Source organism: Crinia signifera, chromosome 8 (genome assembly GCF_055691185.1).
Source record: "Crinia signifera chromosome 8, ASM5569118v1, whole genome shotgun sequence".
In the NCBI taxonomy this organism is placed as follows: domain Eukaryota; kingdom Metazoa; phylum Chordata; class Amphibia; order Anura; family Myobatrachidae; genus Crinia; species Crinia signifera.
In genome coordinates, this window is record NC_139224.1 from 122,575,218 (window position 1) to 122,598,150 (window position 22,933).

Consider the following 22,933-nt stretch of genomic DNA (forward strand, 5'->3'; position numbering starts at 1 on the left):
TCCTCGAGAGCTACCAACAGTGCATGTTTTGCAGGTCTCCTCACAGAATCACAAGTGAGCTAATTAGCTCCATCTGTGGATCTTTTAAAATGTTTCAGTGAGTAATGAGTGCAGCTGTGCAGCAGCTAGGTTGTCTGGAAAATGTGCACTGTTGGTAGCTCTCGAGGGCTAGGGTTGGCTACCACTGAAATAGACTATTACACATGTGAGAGATTTCTTATCGATAAGGGAAGAACAAGAGAGACTCTTCCCTTGGCAACCAGGGGATACTACATACAGTATGATGTTACAGGTACTCAGAGGTAGCCGTAACTTTGCAAAACAAGAGAGGGAAGCAATCAATCCATTGAATATTTTGTATGGTTAGTACTCACATTTATGTGGAAGCTTAATATATTGCCTTTTTAATTAGCTATAGAAAAATACTTACACAGATAAAAGAACGATTGAGATTATGGACCATTCAGGAGTTGTATGAGTAATATTCTTATTTGTAAATCTGAAACAGGAAAATAAACAATTGAATAATAGTGAGTAACAGGTTTTAGGTCGCAGATCTGTTAACCCTTTCAGGTCTAACACCTAGTCAGGCTGAACAGCCCTAGCGCTAGTAGCAGATCCAATGGTGAGCCACTTTAAAATAAGAACATTAACATCGTTCAACTTTCAATTTAGACCATTATTGGATTAAAATAAACAAATTACAATTCAAATTTCAACATTTAAACCAGACCAGTTTGAATTGCAAAAAAAAAATGTTGGACTGCAAAAGGTTAAATGACCACTGAACTTTAAATACAAGATCTAAAAGACAGTAACTAACAAAACAAAACTATAACACAGCTTCCAAAAGATTGAGATAATCAAAACTGAAAAAATTGAGATATGGACATTTTTACATTAGATATGTGAATATTCAAAATTGGTCATTTTATACTACATTTAATAGCTGGTATAAAATGTATTTCTACATGTTTGCCATCTAATGTTATACTGTTACATAACAATTGATTTATCCACACACTACAATCTAGCAACACCCTCATTTACTGGAATTGTGGAGACAGTGGCACTTAATAAATAATTATATTTTATAAAAATTAGTTTTGAAAAAAGGTCGACAGCCACTTCGTAAAAACTAAAAGGCATTGCACGGGTGCTACCAAGGCCTCTTTCATTTTGGGAGTATGGGTCAACACATATTAGGTCAGCACATGAAATAGGCTGACATGGCTAAGGATGACTGGGTTGGACGGTCAACACAGGCATTAGATTGACTGGCTATTCACGTGTTTTTTTTGTCCTAAATGTCGACATGGCCTATGGTAAAGTGTACCGCGTCCCCTTGCATGACTCGCTGCGCTCACAATGCTTCAAACACGGGGCCTCGCTACACTTAGCACACTCTTCTATTCTCCCTCCGCGTCCTAGCGGATTGTAGGGAGGGCCGCTTATTCCCCACCCCTGGTCTAAACACACTGGCTATCACAACAATTGCATTAAACTCTACAATTAAACATAGATTAAAACAGATTGTTTTGGCCAAAAATGTGGGCCCACCTACCATGTCACGGTATATCCAATGGACTGCACACCCTAATTTTAAGCAAAAAAAGTTTTTACCTTGCAAAGACTTGTTCCTATGGTTACTCAGATCGTCCAGCGCAAGTAAGCAAGCTGAGCCATTACAGCTGTGTACAAATTCAGTCACTGGCTACGACCCCCCTCGCAAAATACTTGAAACATACCCACATTTGACTAGCCACGCCCCAATACTTCCCATAGTTAGTCCATCAATCACACGGTGAGAAATTCTCCAAATGATCGCAGCCTGCTTAGTATAACTCATATGCCTGCACAGTTCTACAATAGTCGCTCAACTAGGCAAACATTCCCATTGGGACACTTTGTGCCCACCTCAGAATCAGGCCACAGTCCTAAATGGAAGCTCACAAGTGTAAGCAAAGGCCTGAGCATCAATACCGGTCCCCATGCAAACACCTTTTTAACTAAGCAATGAACACATGACGGTGCTCAAGTTGAATTCAAAGTTGTTAAAGGCTCAGTTTCTGTCTGTGAACTGGCGGTTGCTTAATAAATAAATTGTTAGTGCAGCCGCAATTGATTATTCCTTTCTTTCAGTGCCGTCGGATAGATTGGTAAATGACAATATTTCTGCCCACTCACCAAGGGTGCAAATATATCAAACAGAAATATAACTATTCCTCACCTCTATGAGGTGAAGTGCTGCCTGTGATCACTAGAGGCCACTCGATAAACCAAATTACTCCTTTGTGCGCTAAAAGAGGTCATAACAGAAATTGAAAGCAACTTTTGCAGGGACACTGGCCGGTTTCAAACTTGCTAGATATTGAGAGGAAGCTGTGAATGCAGATTGGAGGTAGGAGCAGATAGGGACTGGGGGTCTGGTGGGGAGTTTGTGGGCCTAAAACTGTTACAGCTCAAAGTGAAAGTACATTGCAGAATCCGGCATTTTGACAGACTTTTAACTAGTATGAAATAAATTCTAGAATGGTATTTCATATTATACACTGTATGTTGATGCAAATGCTCATTCAAATGCACAGGTCTTCATAGTAATTCAGTACACCTGAGATTACTGGATGCAGAAAATGAGTCTTTAGGCCCTGCTTCTGTGCATACAGTGAAGGCTTTCAGCAGAGGCTTGCTGTGGTGAGAGTGATACAATGTGCTGTGATACTGCTGTAGGAACCATGTGGACAGCCTGCGCTTATGCCATAATGCTGTAAATCTGCTGGATTGAGGATAACTGAAAGAGACAGGTCCAGCTCATCAAGGGACATACCAACAAACCAGAGTGAAGAACAGAGAACGCTGCGTGTCTATGCAAGTATTGATTGAAGGCGATGTCCTTGTACACAACAGTGGAAGGTGCAGATATTTGTGTCTATTAATGTCTAGGCAATTAGTCAATGTTCTTATTGATTGGGAAGCTCCCAACAGTGGTTATTGCCATTAATATGCTACTTACAAAGGCGACAGACACAAGTATCTTCTGCAGCTGGTTTAGCAGAGGAGGGATGCGGATGAACAATCCCTACTCATAACAACCAAGCATTCCAAAGGTTTCTCCTTTGACTTTAACGGTATAACAATTTTTAAACTTCAAAAAAAAAATACTGGCACAGATGTGGCCACATATCTAGGCTCCTTGTGTGTTAAACACTTCTAGCCGTGGAATGACTCGGGGGTTTTTTGTGTGCAACTTTTTCCCTTAAAATGTGTCACTATGCATATAAGATTCACAAGCAGACCTTGCTGATTAAAATAATATGACACATGCCTTCAGATGGAGCCGCTCTAATCAGAGCGGCTCCCGGCACACCACTTGTCCGCCCATGGCGAATGTCAGCCCATGCTGAATGAGACCGGCTCCATCTGTATGATCTCTATGTGACCATGGTTGTATCTGCATATGAAATGCTATGTTGCAGTGTTATCCTGGAAATATAATCATGCCATATTTTATTCTGCAAGGTATGCTTGTGCATTCTAGCATAGCAATTTGAAAAAAAAAAAAAAAAAAACTCACTCACGCTGCACATCTCCTGTATGAGTACACGTGAGTGAGTGTGTATATATCCCAAGTGCCAGAACTCTTAAGGTACCCATACACTTATCCGATTTGGGCTGAGAAATCGTCCCAAATCGGACGTGTTTGACATCCCATCTGATGCGCAGCCCTGTGTGCATTGGGTTGTACTCTACAGATTTTACCTGCTGCAGGTTCAATCTGTTGTATCGGACCCATCAGCGACATTGCGGGTGCTTTTTAGCACCCGCGATGTGTTGGTCAGATTCGTAGGGGTGTGCCACACCTATGTGAAAGGGCAGGCAGTGTGGGGTCCGGGCTGCGGTGTAGCGCCACAATGGGACAGGCAGTCCGACTCCGCAGTGTCCGGGCAGTGCTGCAGAGAGCGAGCCTGCGGGGGGAGAAATGTAAAGAAAAAAATTGAATAGATAGGCCGGGTGCTGCTTGGCTGAGAGTACACTCTCTCGCACAGCCAATCAGGCAGAGAATTTGCATTTTCTCTAGCAGAATATTTGCTTTCAATTTCTTTGCTTAGACACTTTCTACTGTCCTGTCTCACTTGAGCAGAGTGACCGCATCTGCCAGTGTCACTTCTGTTTTTAACAAGCTTGTGACTTCCCTGCACTTGGCTGGACAGAGGTGCCATATCACAATTTCAACTGTGTACCTATTCTTCTATTTTATTTCCAAACTAAAACAAAAACATATTTGTTGCTTGACCAAGTTTAGTCTACTTTAAAATCAAATAGAATATAATGACAGTTGGCATTGTCACGGACACTGATGGAAGGAATTATCAGTCCCAGGATAGATGTACTAAGCCTCTGCATGGGTTTGTATGTTAGCCAGATCTCACAAACTAGAATTACAGTTGAGCATTGCTGGTTTTTAAATGACGTAAGCCTGCACACGGTTCTGGAGAACACAACAAGGAAATGACCGGATAACTACACCACACACTTAGAGATAAGGAATATATCCATGGTTCCTACAATCAGCAGCTGTTTCTTATCAGACTTGAAGTGATTGGCAGAGGTCTGGTCAACGTGTAGGCAATGGCATAGGCGAATCCAAGGGGTGGTCCGGGGGTGCAACGGACCACCCATTAGACTGCCCGGCCGTTATGTAAATGTAAATATAGATTCCCCGCTGCGATGGCCACGGAATGGCTGCGCGCATGTCCGACTGCACGTAGCTCCTCCCATTTTGCGGAGCGAGAGCACCGGGCGGCAGCTCCCTCCGTCACTTCCCTCCTCCTCCACATGCTGCTGTGGCTGTGTGTGTGCAGCAGCCAGCAGCAGCAGCATGGCCAGTGGGTCTGGGTCACACAGCACAGCAGTAGAGACCGTCACGTGGCGGTGGGGATCATCATCGACCGTCCAGTCCCAGTGAGTGACTCCTCCTGAGACTCCTGCATAAGCAGCTGACTTCTGTGGGCGCCGGTGAGAAGTGCGTGGTGTGTAACAGTGTCATTTGCGTGGCGCCTCAGTCTCCCTCCTCAGTCTGCCTTGCCCTGCGCAGTGTGCCCAGCCCTTTTTTTTTTTACTGTACACATGACATTGCAGCAGCAGTTTGACAAAACTGTTTTAGATGCCGTTTTGTCCCTTTTTGAGGACATAATAGTTCAGTTATTCAGTTACTGTCAATCAAAGATGCCTGTAAGTTTGCATACAATTGTACTTTGATATGCTTTGTAAGGGCATGTTAGTATTACTAACATGCCCTTACAAAGCATATCAAAGTACAACAGGCATCTTTGATTGACAGTAACTGAATATTAACTATTATGTCCTCAAAAAGGGACAAAACAGCATTACTAACTTAGTAAGGGGGCAAATAGAAATTGTCCCATAAGCAGATCTCACTATTGATATGACCAGATAGAACATAAGGGACTGTGGGGGGCAGTCCGACTCAGCAGTATCCGGGCAGTGCTACAGAGAGCGAGCCTGCGGGGGAGAAATGTAAAGAAAAAAATTTGAATAGATAGGCCGGGTGCTGATTGGCTGAGGGTACACTCTCTCGCACAGCCAATCAGGCAGAATTTGCATTTTCTCTAGCAGAATATTTGCTTTCAATTTCTTTGCTCAGACACTTTCTACTGTCCTGTCTCACTTGAGCAGAGTGACCGCATCTGCCAGTGTCACTTCTGTTTTTAACAAGCTTGTGACTTCCCTGCACTTGGCTGGACAGAGGTGCCATATCACAATTTCAACTGTGTACCTATTCTTCTATTTTATTTCCAAACTAATACAAGAACATATTTGTTGCTTGACCAAGTTTAGTCTACTTTAAAATCAAATAGAATATAATGACAGTTGGCATGGTCACGGACACTGATGGAAGGAATTATCAGTCCCAGGATAGATGTACTAAGCCTCTGCATGGGTTTGTATGTTAGCCAGATCTCACAAACTAGAATTACAGTTGAGCATTGCTGGTTTTTAAATGACGTAAGCCTGCACACGGTTCTGGAGAACACAACAAGGAAATGACCGGATAACTACACCACACACTTAGAGATAAGGAATCTATCCACGGTTCCTTCAATCAGCAGCTGTGTTTCATCTGACTTGAAGTGATTGGCAGAGGTCTGGTCAACGTGTAGGCAATGGCATAGGCGAATCCAAGGGGTGGTCCGGGGGTGCACCGGCCGTTATGTAAATGTAAATATAGATTCCCCGCTGCGATGGCCACGGAATGGCTGCGCTCATGTTCGACTGCACGTAGCTCCTCCCATTTTGCGGAGCGAGAGCACCGTGCGGCAGCTCCCTCCGTCACTTCCCTCCTCCTCCACGTGCTGCTGTGGCTGTGTGTGTGTGCAGCAGCCAGCAGCAGCATGGCCAGTGGGTCTAGGTCACACAGCACAGCAGCAGAGACCGTCACGTGGTGGTGGGGATCATCATCGACGGTCCAGTCCCAGTGAGTGACTCCTCCTGAGACTCCTGCCTAAGCAGCTGACTTCTGTGGGCGCCGGTGAGAAGTGCGTGGTGTGTAACAGTGTCATTTGGGCGGCGCCTCAGTCTCCCTCCTCAGTCTGCCTTGCCCTGCGCAGTGTGCCCAGCCCTTTTTTTTTTACTGTACACATGACATTGCAGCAGCAGTTTGACAAAACTGTTTTTGGATGCCGTTTTGTCCCTTTTTGAGGACATAATAGTTCAGTTATTCAGTTACTGTCAATCAAAGATGCCTGTAAGTTTGCATACAATTGTACTTTGTAAGGGCATGTTAGTATTACTAACATGCCCTTACAAAGCATATCAAAGTACAACAGGCATCTTTGATTGACAGTAACTGAATATTAACTATTATGTCCTCAAAAAGGGACAAAACAGCATTACTAACTTAGTAAGGGGGCAAATAGAAATTGTCCTCCCATAAGCAGATCTCACTATTGATATGACCAGATGGAACATAAGGGACTGGGGGGGTGGTCATGCCCTCACAGCGGTGAAAAAATGGGGGAGTGACTTGCCCTGTTAAGCCATGCCCCTCAAATGAGGCCACACCCCCTTTTTGCGCACGCCGCTTCGCCGCGTGCAAATCCATTATGTATAGTCTGGGACCAACCATTAGCATATTTCTAGATTCACCTATAGGCAATGGGACCCTACTAGAAGTACAGCAAATTTGGAATAGCAGGGGAAAGTCCAACCACCTATGTACTCTTATGTCAAGTACAATATTTAAGCAAAAAAAGGTTAAAATCCAAATATGGTTTCATTTGAACTCCTATTACAAAAGTGTTTTACAGGCACAGAACAATATTAAAGCATAGACGTGGCATGTAGTATGGGTAGAGTGTTATAACATTTTCTAAATAGTACAAGTGAAAAATTAACAAAATATCAACCAATCCGATTCTTACCATCATTTTTCTGTACACTATAAAATAACTAGAATGGGATTCGTTGCTATGGGAATTCCCCACTTATCTCTTTAGAAGGTTTGATACATTTCCTCCTATATTAGATAGCCCAAGTGAAGCAAATAATGTACCTTTTAGCCTTCTTAGTGGCCTGACAGACAGATGTCTCTTGGGGATAATGTGACATCTCAGTTTTGGAAACAAAAGCCTACAGGCTCGGTGGGATTTTGCTGTGAATGAACCATAACTGTACTAAAACGTCTTTGGAGATCTCTTTAGAGCTTTCTTCTCATCTGCACGGCACAGACTAAAAGACTGCAGCATACAGGATGAACTGGAAGTGTTTCTGAAGGGCTCAGTGGAGGGTAAAATGTGCGGCTCCGTAGCGCACCAACCGGCCCCTCCTCAGTCTCCTCTATTGGACTCTGTGACAGCAGTCTGTCATTTCTCTCCGTCTCCAACACACGAAGAGGGCAGAGGTTACCCGTATCATCACAGAAGCCTTTTAATGTTAAAATCACTTGTGTTTTCTCGTATGTGAGGTAAAGGAAGATAAAATGGTTTCATTTGTGTACAGCCAGATTTAAACTCTTTTAAAGTTAGGTTAAACAAAGAATTAATAGAATAAAAACTGTTTACCCATGCACTGAATATTGAAGGACTAATAACAAAACAAATAAGTTGTAATCACACTGCAATGTGTCTACAAAGTCCCCAATGGGGGAGATTCAAGAGTTTAACATATGGCATGATTTTTGATATCTCTTGAAATGAAGAGGGTGTGTTCATTTGTACCATTCTACCTGTGCTCAGTCCAAGATACTGCCCTGAACATGTGAAGGACTTAATACTCTGCACACAATCGTCACAGACACATTGCGCACAAGTGGCGTTTGTTTAGAGATGTCGGATGCAGTGAGAATGTATTAGCAAAGAGGTAATGACCATTTGCGGGAGGCAATGGGGTGGCTACCTACATATATACATGCTTCAGGTAGATCACCATTTCCTGGGCGTGTCATAGCTGATCTAGTCCAGCGTTTAACCCGAGACAGACAATCTTATGGTGCCCATACACGGAGTGATGTGCTCATTGTGGTTTGAACTAGATCCCATCACATTCAGTTCAAAACGCATGCAATGTGCTACAGCAGTGTGCGTTTTGTATGAGATGCAATGCGATCTAATACAAAAAGTGCAGGATATCCTTTTCGTGCTATGCGATGTGTGCATCGCACAGGCAAAAGACACCAATAAAAAAGCATGAGCATTTAATAAAGTTTTCCTGGCTCTTGCATTGGTTTCTCTTTGCAGTGCCAGCATTATTGTCTGCTCAGTACAATGGTCAGGCCAATGACAGGGACGGATGCCACTGAAGAGGACCTATCGCTTAACCACCTCTTTAATGTGAGTCAGAGTTGGAACTAGTAAGTGGAGGGCCCAGGTGCAACAATAGGCTTTGGGCCTCAATCCCGAATTCCAAAGTAGAGACTTTTCACGTGTGACCAATGAAAAGGCATCACCTTGGGGCACACAGGGTATCCGTATTTTTGTACCATTTGACTGAAGACTATTTTGCATTGTACATGAATAAATACTGATGCCCTGTGTAGAGAGTCTACTGTAAGGAATGTGTCGGTACAGCAAAATGGTCACAAGATTTCAGATCCCTTGCTTGCTACTGTGAGAGAGGAAGAGAGGTCGCTAATCTATCTTATCTTCTCCAGGGGTGAATATAGCCATTTTTGTCACCTTTTGAAGTGGGGGTATGGAAAAATGAAGGCTATAGTTAAGCACGTGCACAGAGGCGTGGCCTTTGAAATATGGGGCATGTCCTTGAGTGTAGTGTACACCACCATATACCCCTTATACACATTATGCAACAATAGTAGACCCCATGATACCCCTTACACATTAGTCCCCAAAGTATGAGCCAAAAATCACATTATGCCAAATAGATTGCGCAGAAATTCAGGGACAGCGGGGAGACAGGGACAGAGAGGACTGGCGACAGATGGCGGGACGCACAGACAGAGATGGAGGTGTAGTGGGACAGAGACTGAGCCGGGGCTCTGGGCGAGGCTACCTTTTCAGCAATTTGGCAACAGGCAGCAACTGGTCATTAGGGGCTGAGGGCAGCAATTGCACCTCCGTGCGTATGGCCTGAACAGGGCTGCGAGACGCCATCACACTGCAGGCATGGGAAGGGAGGAGGTAGTGCCTTATCTAGCTGCCTGGGGAGGAAGGACACTGCTGCTGCTGCTGGATGCCCATATATTATAATTTGTTAGGGAGAGATCATGTTTTTTAGCGGATTTCTTAACAGTCAGTACTTCATGGCCTTCTAGGTTTAAATTTGAATCTGTGACCTTATTCAGGTTTTTCAGTGTGTCCTTTTTTCCCCCAATTTATACTTGGTTGGGAATTTTATCTGGTCTCTCTGTAGACCTCTTACCCTGGGCAGGAAGCACCACTGCTTTCAGGCATGCTGTACATTGGGGAGATGGTCAGACAGGGTGAGGTGCAATGGCGGGTGGTTGTTCTTGTATTTGTTCTATTCAGAAGTAATGGCGGATATGTATTTACTTTCATTCACTGAATCAGTATTGGTCTGTTAGGTGATAGTTCTGTAGCAGCGGGGGGTATATAGATTTAGCTTTTCCAATGTATTATTGATAGGTGGGCTCTAATCATATTTGTTTTAGTTTACAAGTCACTTACTAATAACCTGACTTTACGCCATGCGGACCTGAATGGCACCTTCCGGTACGGATTCTGTTATTCTTTTTTTTTTTAAACATTAGATTTTTATTTTTTAGCCAAATAATAAGGGGGTACAGAAGGGAGAAAAAGGGAAGGGGGAACAGATGTTGCACACTGGATTTTATTGCGTATGGATCCTATGGGAGGGATTGTGTTAGATTTCCATAGTTTGGCAATAATTGCCTTAGTGGCAATAAGGACCTGTCCTACAATATAACTAACTATCTGCTACCGAAAAATATGCTGGGAAAAAATGAAGTAAAGCTATGGCTGGGTCAGGGAGGATGGGATGATTTAAAATTGAGCTCAGCATTTGGAATACCTCTCCCCAGAGAGACCGCAAGAGTGGACACGCCCAGAAGACATGAAGAATATCTCCGATTAGACCACAATTTCTCCAGCATAAATTGGACGTTGCCGGCCATATCTTATGCAACCTGTCCGGGGTTTAGTAGGCTCTATGGATGAGCATAAGAAACATCTCTGAGTGGTTTATGCAGCGAGAGATAATGAAGCAGGACTTAAATACCTTATCCCAATCTACCTCATCAAAGGTTCTATTTAGGTCTCTTTCCCATAACATTTGGGGGTTCAGTTGAGAACTGTTTTTGGATAAAAGCAGATGAGCGTACCACCATGATATGCCCCTTTAGATTCAGTTATTCTTATACAATATGAGATGTATGTGCATGCTAGGTATACATACTATATAACGCTAATCATCCTTTATCAATACTCACTGGTCCTATTTCACCATTTATCCATCTCTAGATCTCTCTTTACTAAAACACTTGACATTGTAATGATAATTTTGTTACTCCATTCTCTACATCTGAACATTTACCTGATAAGTGTCACTTTCCATGTGTGCTATGATTCTCATAGGTTGTGTTATTTTACTTCTTTTGGGTGCAAATTTGTAAGAATCTTTAATACAATGGGCAGTATGGATGGTGTAATGGTTAGCATTACTGCCTCACAGCACTGAGGTCATGGGTTCGATTCTGGGCTCTAACTGGGCGGAGTTTGTATATTCTCCCCGTACTTGTGTGGGTTTCCTTCGGGTACTCCGGTTTCCTCCCACAATCCAAAAATATACTGGCAGGCTAATTGACTCCCAACAAATTAACCCTAGAATGTCTGTGTGTGCGTGTACATGTGGTAGGGAATATAGATTGTAAGCTCCACTGGGGCAGGGACTGATGTGAATGCGCAAATATTCTCTGTAAAGCGATGCGGAATCTGTGTGCGCTATATAAGAAACTGTTAATAAATAAATAAATACAAAAAATGTCACAATTGCAAAGAATAAAATGGGATTACACTTACCTAAAAGTTTTTAACAGATTTTGTAACTCTTTGGATAAATCACTATAGGGTATTTGAAGCGGTACCAATATAGATGGAAGGCTGTAGAGAAGGGAACGTGGAATTAGTTCTTATTCTGCATTGAGCACAATCACAGTCAAGCACTGAATTTAAGGCCTTCAAGTCAAATCCCTTAGTACGGAAGATACTGTACCTGCACTGTTCTATGTAGAGATTTCATTTGTACAATGCAAGTTATGGATATTGGCAGCTGTACCCCTTTCACATCGTACTTCGGACCAGGCTTATTGCTGGGTTGTTGATGTGTCAACCAGGGAAGGTGCTGTGTGAAAGCACCACTGCTTATATACCGGGTCAACCAACCCGGCTTATAAGAAGGGTGAAACCCGGTCATACTGTGTATAATGGGTGACCTGAGTTTAATGTAAAAGTGCCGATCCTTTGTCCGATTCGGCTTTGCGATGTGAAAGGGGTATAAGAGGCTGCCCCGGTAACTGAAATGTCCAGAGGTGTCCTCATGCATCATTACTGCAGTCGCACCAAACAGCCTTCACAGTCCAGTGAGACTTTGCTAGTTTCATGCAGTACGCCCCAGAAGACTGTGCAGATTAATTTGATATGCGACACTGTGTATACAGATTCAGGGACTATGTCGCATAAAGTGCTGCAATGTAGCAGCCAAAGCTTTTTTCCCCCAAAACAAGTTCTGTATCCAGAGGATAGGCTGATCCTATGCCGAGCATCTGTGGTCTATCTTTAGAACAAAACCAAATTCTGTCCCATATCAAATTATTCAGCACATTCTCCCGGTGCGTCCTAGTCACATCACATTGCGACTAAAATGCATTTTCAGCAAATACATTTTTTTTAAACTCCAACATTAGCAGAGTTGCACAGGACACGGTGGCTCACTCACGTCAGGCATCTCGGGCTGCATGGCGTATTGGAAAACTACTCTTTGGTATGAAGACACATTTGTAGTTTTATTAGTAAGTAAGTGCTACTGTATAAGGCCATCAATCATCCTGCCCTGTATGCAGGGATATTCCTGGCCCTCTCATGGTCTAAAAACATGCAATATTTCATAGCCATGGCACATCTATTACTATTATTGCCTCTTAGGTGATGTCCAGGCATTTTGTTTTGCTGTCACACCTATTGGCACCCCTGGACAAGAAGTCCAGAAACTGAGCATTTTGTACCGAATGGAATGGGCCATGTTGGAGGGTATGGATATATTCAAGTTTTGGGCACAGCATTACAAGCAGTGGTGCAAATAAGTAGGTAGGTAGGTGTGTGTGTGGTTTGGGGGGTTTGTCTGTGACATAAAAACCAGAAACCCTGGATATCACCTAAGAGTCTGGCAGAGTCAATCAGTGGGCCCCATCTGAGCCATATTCTGGTTGGGAAAAGCAAATGTGCAAACTAGCATTGGTCCTATCAGTCTGCACTTTCAGACCCCACCAAAATAGTGAACATGGCATTCGTTTTGACGAGTGCTAAATATGAATTACTGAGAGCAAGCATCATCTACATAGCGGCAAAACGTGGAATTCAGTGCAAGTAAACTAATATAATATCAGTGTCTACATTGTTGTGGGTCACTATACTGTGCAAATGTGCACTTATATTGCTAGTGTTCGTTACAAAAAAATAATTATATATGTTTCAATAAAAGTGCACTGTGCTGGCTACATGTATTCGATGTAGAACGAGCAGGTGTTCAATACAAAGAGATTAGTCATGGACAGACCTGCCAACTGTCATAGCAACAATGACACCTACAGGTTAATGTAGAATCTTCAGTTACAATAGTGTGACAGTCATAGAGTGAATGAAAAATAAGAATGTGTCACTGATTTCAACTGAATAGGTATCCTCAGGAGCACGCCGTATGATGCATCCAATGTGCATAGGCCAACAGTGCACTTTAAAGTTTGTCTTGAAAAATGTAACCTCAAAGCCTGCCTCTCTTCCCTCATATCTTCATGAAAACTTTCTCTTAAGAACACAGCTTTAATTTTACATTATGCAATATTACAGAAAGCCTAAAATACCTAGAAAGACTTTGGGGCGGTATTCAATCTGCGAAGACAGCATTGATGGCTGTCAGATGTGACTTTTTTTTTTTTTTTTTAAGTTGGATCCGTTTTCTTGGAAATGGCCGCGGATTGTCAAATTCACGTCTTATTTACCGTCAATTTACAAACTTTCCAACACTCGGTACATTGAATATCGACTGTTGATGTACTGTTGGAGGCCGGCGGGATTACGACTGTCAGGACGTCCCAACAGTCGGAATCCGGGATGGAATACCCCCTTTATCTACAGATGTATATATAACCAAAACATGTTTGGAAAATTATTATTAAAATTACAACTATGGTGAATTAAGAAATACAAGTTTGTCCTTTAATTCATTGCTTTTAGACAAATATATTAGAGATTGGTCCCTTGCAAATTCAAAAACTAATGTGGGTGTTTAAAGTGACATTAATAGACAGTAAATCAACAATTACCAGTCAGAAGTGATCAGAAACGGGAATGTTATTTATCTGCATTTGGGGTTGAACTTAATACGTTGTTTACTACGGTAGTCCAATATTTTTGTTTGCAGATACTGTTTGTATCATCGTTACTATGTTACTTTCATATATATATTTTTAAGAGAAACTGGCTTCCTGCCAGGAGGGGGGTGAATCGGGTGGAGTTGAACAGGAAAACTAGATACACACATTAGAGTGCCTAAAAACATATGAATCATTTCAGAAGAAAAGTAGCACCATTAATTAAAAAACTAAACCAAACAGATACACCAACTCTTTGCAACTAAAACAATAAAAATAAAAAAGGTAAAAAATTCTACATTTTGAGGCAAAAAACCTTAAAAGCAGGCATATTTCTAGGCATGCACCAAATCCATATTTTAGAATTCATCAAAATACTAAATACCTACCCAAAAATGTATGACATATGCTGAACTACATCAGAATTCCAATTTCTTTATTAAATTCTTACCTGTAAATGTAACACTTGTAAGAAAGAACTCTAAGTAAATTTTCCTCATAATCAGAGGACTGAGGTAAATCACCGTGGGCTAATTGATCTCTTGGGGCTATCCAATTAGCCCCAAATCCAGGAATTACTGGATGTTTTTTTTTCCCCACCAGCCTCAGCGGACTGAAAGAAAAAAATTCCCCGATAACCAGCGGTGCAGCAACCTTGTTAACACCGAATCTGTAAACTTTTTAGGGCGTGCAGTTGAATTGACTTGGCCTTTAAAGTCTATTGCTACTATCAATTTTTCACCCCTGAAATAAATGCTGCAGACAACCGAATTCCCCCCTAAGTTCTACAACTAATCAGAACTTTTGTGAATATGTCAATGCACAATATTAAATGGCGGACAAAGGACACCATTGTTAGAAGAACTACATACATGGGTCAAAGACTTCTCGTTGAACTACGTACCCTGCCTAACCAGAATCAACAACCATAATTTACTACCAACTACAATGCTATCTTTGTATCTCTTCATGTCTAAGCTCTGCTCTCCCCCTTTAGGCTGTAAGCTCACACAAGCAGGACACACACTAACCGGTTTCAAGTCTGCGCCTCAAACTCCTGTTTCTGTGTTTGATTTGTTACACTGACTGTTAGAAGCTGCCGAGATTTGTGCATCATTCTAAATGATGAAGAAGAGGAGTGCTAATATGAACTACGAATACCAACATAAGGGCAAAAGTAACTTTTGCTTATTGACTTAGGAAGTGCAACTATGTTACTCAGTTGTCTGCACTTCACCTTGCTCAGGGACATTAAAATACTTACACTTTTTTCAATTTCTCCAGTACAATCCTTCTTCGGATTTGTTGCTGAGAACAAGAATCAATAAGAGGAAGAGCTGGAGCCCAAGATGCTTCTTTCTAGAAAATTCATGGAACAAAATACAATATTGGCAATGAAACAGGATAATGTGCATGTGGGTTTACAGACTTCAGAACACCTAAACATCATAGATTGAAAGCAGAAGTCCCATGGTTATTTCAAAGAACAGAAGTCAACCAACCTCACCAGTGGAACGTCTTTTGGTCAACCTCAACTACTATGTTACTATGAGTCACAGGTGGGGGATGCAGTTAATATCCCGGCGGTCGGGATCCCGGCGTTCAGAATCCCGACGCCGGAATCCCGACCGCCGAAATACCGACACATTCTCCCTCCGTGGGTGTCCACGACACCCCTGGAGGGAGAATAAATTAGTGTGCCGAGCGTAGCGAGGCACCGGGCCCGCTGCGTGGCGAGCACAGCGAGCCCGCAAGGGGGGGCGATCCACGCCCCCCCCCTTGTCGGCATTTCGGCTGTCGGGATTCTGAACGCCGGGATTCTGAACGCCGGGATCCCGACCGCCGGGATTCAGTACTGAATCCACAGGTGGGCAGCTTTCCAAAAGATATGATGTTAAAAGGTGTTACAGTAGATTATCCATGGTGAATTGGAGGTAATGTTTTGCAGGTGATAATGAATCATCATAAACTAAAGGACTCCGCTTCATGTTCTGGGACATAATACATAACTGGACTAGTAAAATTCAGGCAACAGGTCCTGATTTTCCTTGACATTGTTGATTATAACGTACTGATCATGTCTCCTTTACCACAGACACTTGTGGCAATAGGGGGGGGGGGGGTGTAGTTATAATGTCAACACTACAATATCAAGTAATGATGCAGATATTGTTGAAGTGTCAGCATCTGGCGAATGTCCACATATTGAGAATGAAAAGTGAAATGTCAACATTCTACACCTGCTAGCAGCAAAGAGACCTAGGTCACCAGCAATAATTATTCAAACATTATTATGAGAGTTCAGTTTTACTCGGTTCTCATGGCCAAATTATTACAAATTCTGATTGGCTATCGGCTGCCAATAAGATCCTGCTTTGAGATCCGAGTAAAATCAAACCCACTCATCTCAAATTATTTTTCGGCCTGATGTATCCAAGTACTACAACAAATACAAGAACTTCTATAGGTAGTTAAAACAAACGTTTTTCTGGATCCTTGACAAAGTTCCATGCGCATGGAACCCGTTGACCCATAGAGCAGGAGTAGAATAGTGCGCACCACACCATCTTGGAAACTCACCAGCCGGTGGCCATGTGACATCACTGGAAGCAACCTGGCGGGAGCAACCGGTGAAAGAGGTGCAGCAGGAGAGACTGACCAAGCAGCTTCAAGTATTCCGCCACAACAACGGTAGTGACAGCCAGCACGGGTCAGTCACATCCAGCCAATCCTGAACCAAAATGACTCAAAGAGTTGCAAACATTATTTAAAATCATTTTTAATTTACCAGTGTCACATTTTTATTTACACCTCACTGTATGACATGCATAGGGCAAATTTTTCATCCATTATACCAATATTGCATATACATGAGCTGCTTACATAAGCGCGGAGTTAAATACCAAGATGTTTGCAGATATTCTATCTGCTGTTAATCTTGATATACAGTACTAGAAAATATTCTGTTGCAACTTTATTAATTCAATTTGAAAATTATTAGCGCCTTATTACATAGTTGGATTGTATCCCAGTACTAACCTCTCTTAAATCAATCTTTGTTTCTTCAGTCTGTTGAGTTTGCACCTCTTCTGGTAATACATAACGCCCTCTGTAAAACTCTGTCACTCGAACTTCCAAGGCTTTAGTTTCTTCTCTAATCTTTGAATAATCAGGAAGCGGCTTTGATACATCATTAACATTTTGGAAAGTTAAAAGATCATTCAAATGATCAGAGGCTCCCAACCTATGTGTGTCAGTGTTTAAATGCAAGTCATCTTCATCTAGGTCCTCAGTCTGGTCACTGCCTAGCGAACCACCTTGTTTAGGAATTGTCACTTCTGACATGTAATTTGTCCCAAAGAGATACTGCAATGTGTCTTCTGATTTCCACTCATTTAGGGTCTGCGTAAGCACGTCTAGCATACTAGTTTTTACAACTGCAGGTTGAGCACCGACTTTTTGGGTGGGCTGAGAGCTCCTGGATTTGCAGAGTAATTTCCGAAGACGCTCCGCACCACTTTTGCTCACTGATCTCTGAGTCACTTCTATGACATCCACATAAGTGGCTTCTGAAGATTTAGCCGTCTCAGTTCTGTCTTTTGTGACATCTTTGGGAGACAGTTCAGCAGAACAACTTTGTGAGTCAGAGGTTCTTTCATGGTCATTTAAAGTGCAAGGGCCTAATCTTTCGGTCACTTCTGCTAAATTCTGGTTTATGTCCACTAGATCAGGGGTTTTCCTTATCTGTATAAAATGATCATTTCCCTGCAGTGATTCTGTGTCCTCGGGGCTTGGCTGAGCTTCTGGGATGAGAGAGGAGACAAACGTTTGCTCCGGTTCCTGGTCGGCATCGCTTTCAGCAGAGCTGGCATTACCCTCTTCTGTTTGTCTTTTAGGTTTCTCAATTTCTGAAATGTCAATGCCACTTGCAATTAATTTGATTTCCTCCCCAGACTGACCACTGTAAGAGAAAGGGGGGTGGGGGTGGGGGGGCAATCCATTAAAGAGTGTTATATTCACAACTGTCAATTAAACACATGCAAACCTCCCGTTACGCATTTATTCCAATGTAAATTCAAGTGATATGAGCGATTTGTATTTACATATATACAGGCAACTTGCATACTTTAAAATAGAATACATGAAGCTAATCTGTAGAAATTTACACACAGTTCTTCCGTTTTGTTAGGGTAAATTACAGCACCAAAACGCTTTGCAATACCGCTTGTGTACAACACCACATTGGCCCCATAATGGCTTAAACACATCTATGTGATATTTAACAAATTTCTAAAGATAATACTGAAGCACCCACTTATTTATTTATTATTATGTCCACATATTCTAACCAAGTACCTGCATCTGAGTTCCCCGGAAGAATGTGAATATTGACCATATTGTAACGGGTTACTAATTGCCTGCCCTGTACACCTCTTATAATAACAGAAGGCAGAATAATGGCTTCCACAGTTCAGTTCTACACAAAATACTTGGGTCCGACTTGGAAAATTGGACTGGAGGCAATTCAGGTTTGATCGTAACAGGGCAAATTCAGCGCTGTTCCAATGGTGTGTGTGTGTGTGGGGGGGGGGGTTTCCCTGCTCGGAACAGGCGGCTGACATGATATCAGCGATCGCCTCGTCTTCGGGGATTAGCGGAGGAAATAAAAGTGAGTTCAAATTGACTTATTTCCGAAAGGGAGAGCAATCATAAGATGGTTGGCGACCATCAAATGATTTCTGTCTCCTTTGGCCTCATGCGGGGATGTGTTCTCGGACAAGTCCCCTTGCATGTTACCAAGGAGATGCAGGCCACACTTACCCACTCGCTAGGCAACAAAAGAAAGCTGCTTAGCGAGAGGCTCTGAATCAGGCCCACTGTTTCAAGCAGTATCACAGCAACTTCTAATCCTGTTCACACTGCAGGCAGGACCAGGTTAGTGGCAGACCCTCCCTTTGCCTGCACTAGGAGGTGACATCTTCCAATGCTGACGAGCCAGCTCGCCACGTGCTTTTACACTGCATGGTACCTGGGTCGGATTCCCAGTTAACTGGACCCGTGTTATTTTTCAGAGACCCTATTATGCCATATATTGGCCAGGTTGCCCCAGCAATAACACTGATTACAGTATTTGGTGTATGGAGGGAAAAGGATTGCCTATGCCTTCATGACTATAAATGTTTCTTGTATCACTGTCTCCTATTGTAAATGCAAGTGCTGCTCCCCCTCCTCCCTTACCCGGCTGGCTGCTGCAGGGCCAGGGACTCCGCCTTCTCCTCCCTGCACCCGGAAGTGGAAGTATGGGGCTAGGGAGGAGGAGGTGGTCACTGGTCCAGGCAGCACTGTGCTGCCCGGACTCAGGTGAGAGGGGGGGGGGTAGTGATAATGGAGTTTTAACCGCATTTTTTGGTTTAGTGCATCCAGCCCAGAGTCAAATGCTGGCTGGTCCAAAGATCTTCTTGCTATTAAATATTTTCGGTGATAAAATACATACTGTAAATAAAAAACGTAAACCACTGTAGCTAGGAAACAACCTAACAAGGTTTCCTGGAGAGCTAAAAGACAAACCAACAACAACAAAAAACAGCAACGTTAAACAGGATTTGGTAAGTGCCTTCACTTAAAGGAAATGGAATTGTGAAACCGAGTGCCAGCTTAGAAATGAAAGAAGAAAATTACCATGCAACATTATGTGACTTATTAACCAGCAGTGAAAGTGAAATATAGACAATATAGTAATAGCTTTTAATCTGCACCATATAGGTTTATTCACAACTAAGGATGTGGAAAAATCACAGTTTGAATAAACGTATTAAAACAAGATACAGATTTACTGATCACAATTCTCAGTCTGCATTTACCACTACGCATACAATAGGCAGTGACTGACAAGTCTGGGTCCTTAAAGACAACACAAACAAATCCGACATCAACCTGTCAACAGATTTAATGAAAATGTATTTTTGCTGGCAGTGTCGTGAGCATGTTGTGTACACAAAATGTATCTGTGGCCGATTTCAACAGGTTTTGTTAGCTGCAGCTGTACGGTAAATCATACGGATCATCAGTCTGGCACTGCAAACAGAGGCAGGAAGCGGCTGCAACTGCCGCTGTGCAAATCATTTATTAACATGGGAGCTACATTTTATAAAAATGTATATAATATGTATTACGGTCCACTATTTGCAATATTTAATGAAGGACACATATGAGGTTTAAATGCAGACGTTAACCATAAGTTGCAAACTAGGTGTTATATGGGTTCAAAAGTACTTTAATGATATATAGCTAAAATAGAACATCAAAATAATTGCTACCTCAATAAGCTTGAGCTAAAAGGTTAAAATATTTGAATTGGTTGACTAGTACAGTGATTTGTGGTGTACTATAAGAAACATGTTTAATGGAATGGAAGATGCTATGGAAAACAGCACAGTCAATAAATATAGGTAGGGCCAGTGTTTACAATAAAAAGAAAATTAATACACACACACACACACACACACACACACACACACACACACCCCCAACATATTCTCAATTAACCTGCCAAGATTTAAAAAACAAAAACAAAAAAACAGACGAAGTGTAATTTTATTTTTTTAGTATAAGAATCACATGAAAAATATACAAAAAAGAAATCAAAGTTGCTAAATTGGAAAATGAACAGCAAAGTGTACTTGAAAGCAGGACAAATTTCCAAAAGTTTTTTAAGTAGATCAATGGTACAAGGTTAAAAAAGATAACATAGGACCCCTAAAACAAATGTGACAGGTTTATGGATTAGGAATAAGGAAAAAGCGGTGGACTTGAATGTTTTTCTCATCAGTGTTTTTAGAGAGGAGCAAATGGGGGTATACACAACAAAATGATAATGCCCCGCTACTTAATACTCATTTTATTGTGGAAAAAGTCGGTAAGCGACTATTGCAAAATAAAAAATAAATAAATCTCCAGGGTCAGATGACATTCACTCAAGGCAGTGGTTCCCAAACTTTTTGAATCACGGCACCCTAAAGTATCAGAATATCTTTCACGGCACCCCTAAGCCAAAAGTTGGTTACTAATTTCAGGAAAAATATTAAATTAAATTAGTTGTGATTTAAATGTTCTCCTTAGGTCCACTTATGTGGTGAGAAACATGATTCACTTCTGTTTCCCCACATATTCTTAATTGGAAGCCACAAGCACTGATTTTGCCTATTTCATTGACCATAAATAACTTGAATTGGTTCTGGACTACCAACCTGAGGCACCCCTGCAAGTGCTCCAAGGCACCACAGGGAGCCTAGGCGCACAGTTTGGGAACCACTGACTCAAGGGTTCTAATGAAACAGAAATCGCTAAGCCAGGGGTTCCCAATCTTTTTCTAATCACTGCACCCTAGAGTATCAGAATTTTTCCAAGGCACCCCTAGGCCCCAAAATATATACCAAATTAAGTAGATTGTGTTTATATGTGCTGCTTAGGTTCTGTTATGTGGTAAAGGGCGGGATTTGGTTCTGATTGTACACATTTTATGATTGACAGCCACCAGCACTGGTTTTGTCCAGAAATAATTGATCATAAATAATTTGAATTGGTCCTCGACGGCCAACCCGAGGCACCCCTGCAAGTGTCCCGAGGCACCCCAGGGAGCCTAGGCGCACAGTTTGGGAACCACTGCGCTAAGCTATTCTACGTACTGTAAATTTCAAAAATTCTATTTTATCTGGCTTGGTACCAAGGGACTGGCAAATGGCAGAAGTAGTACCTTTATTTAAAAAGGGAAGTAAACGATATCTGGGAAATTATAGACCTGTAAGTCTGACATCAATATTGGTGAATTTGTTGGAAAAAATAAGTATTGGTAGCATTCAAGAATACTTTGACTGCAATAACATTATTAGTGGGAACCAGCATGTATTTGTTGGATGCACCTGACAAACCTGCGGCTCTATAACTGATGTGAAACTACATTTAACAGCATGTCTTTCCACAGTTTTAGCATTCCCATTTAGAAAAACTGTGACAAGGCATGCTGGGACTTTTAGTTTCACGATAGCTGGAGAGCCACTGGTTGGCCAGGCCTGCTCTAGTGCATCCAACAATGCAGGACAAGTATTGCACATTCTTAGTATGGGTCTGGCGCATGCAAGTACCAAACTCATATACAACAGGATCTGAACAAAGCCCAAAGTTCTGATAATCTACTACGGTGGAGTCATACAGGCACTTTAAAAGCTATTTTAGAGCCAACGTTCATCAGATCACTGTCCAAGTGCAGGTTGAGTCTTCCTTATATGTGTATTCCAAAAACCGAAATCCATATTTTTGTCTTTTTTCATACTTACCTCGTCCCTAATGTCCACGGCGGCCATCGCAATCCTCTTTAACGGCATCCCCAGTCCCAATGATGCATTGCGTGGGCAATGAACCCCTGGGACCGGAGATGCCGCTGTAGAGGATTCAAAAGTCTGTCGTGGATGCCAGGGGACACTGTGGACGTCGGGGGACCATCGGGGCACCAGGCAAGTATGAAAAAAATATATACATTACAAAATCCGCAAAAATCCCATATCCAAAATGCTTGTGGTCCCAAGCATTTCGGATAAGGGATACTCAACCTGTATAGACAAATTCTCAAGTGTGTCATGTGGCAAATGTCATGTTTTTTTTTTTAAATGGCAATCATTTACAAGGCATAGTTTTCCCTTGGCCGGTTCTATAAAGCAGCAATCATCTACAAGTGTGTCCAGAACCTTGCACCTCCAGGGAACTTGTGTGCTAGTACATCCCAGCAATGCACGGTTAAATCTTTCTAGAGTGTGCAATGCATTACATACATAATTT

General features: G+C 42.2%; 1 protein-coding gene across 1 annotated transcript in view; it reads right to left on the reverse strand.

Annotated features, from left to right (window-relative positions):
• RPAP2 (RNA polymerase II associated protein 2) overlaps nucleotides 1–22,933 on the reverse strand; it is a 76,598-nt gene that overhangs the window by 36,003 nt on the left and 17,662 nt on the right. Inside the window, exons 8-11 of the mRNA XM_083157096.1 lie at nucleotides 17,141–18,062; nucleotides 15,366–15,460; nucleotides 11,535–11,615; nucleotides 431–499 (exon numbers count right to left, since the gene is read on the reverse strand). Of these exons, the coding sequence (XP_083013222.1) occupies nucleotides 431–499; nucleotides 11,535–11,615; nucleotides 15,366–15,460; nucleotides 17,141–18,062 (1,167 nt within the window). The remainder of the gene's footprint in view (nucleotides 1–430; nucleotides 500–11,534; nucleotides 11,616–15,365; nucleotides 15,461–17,140; nucleotides 18,063–22,933) is intronic.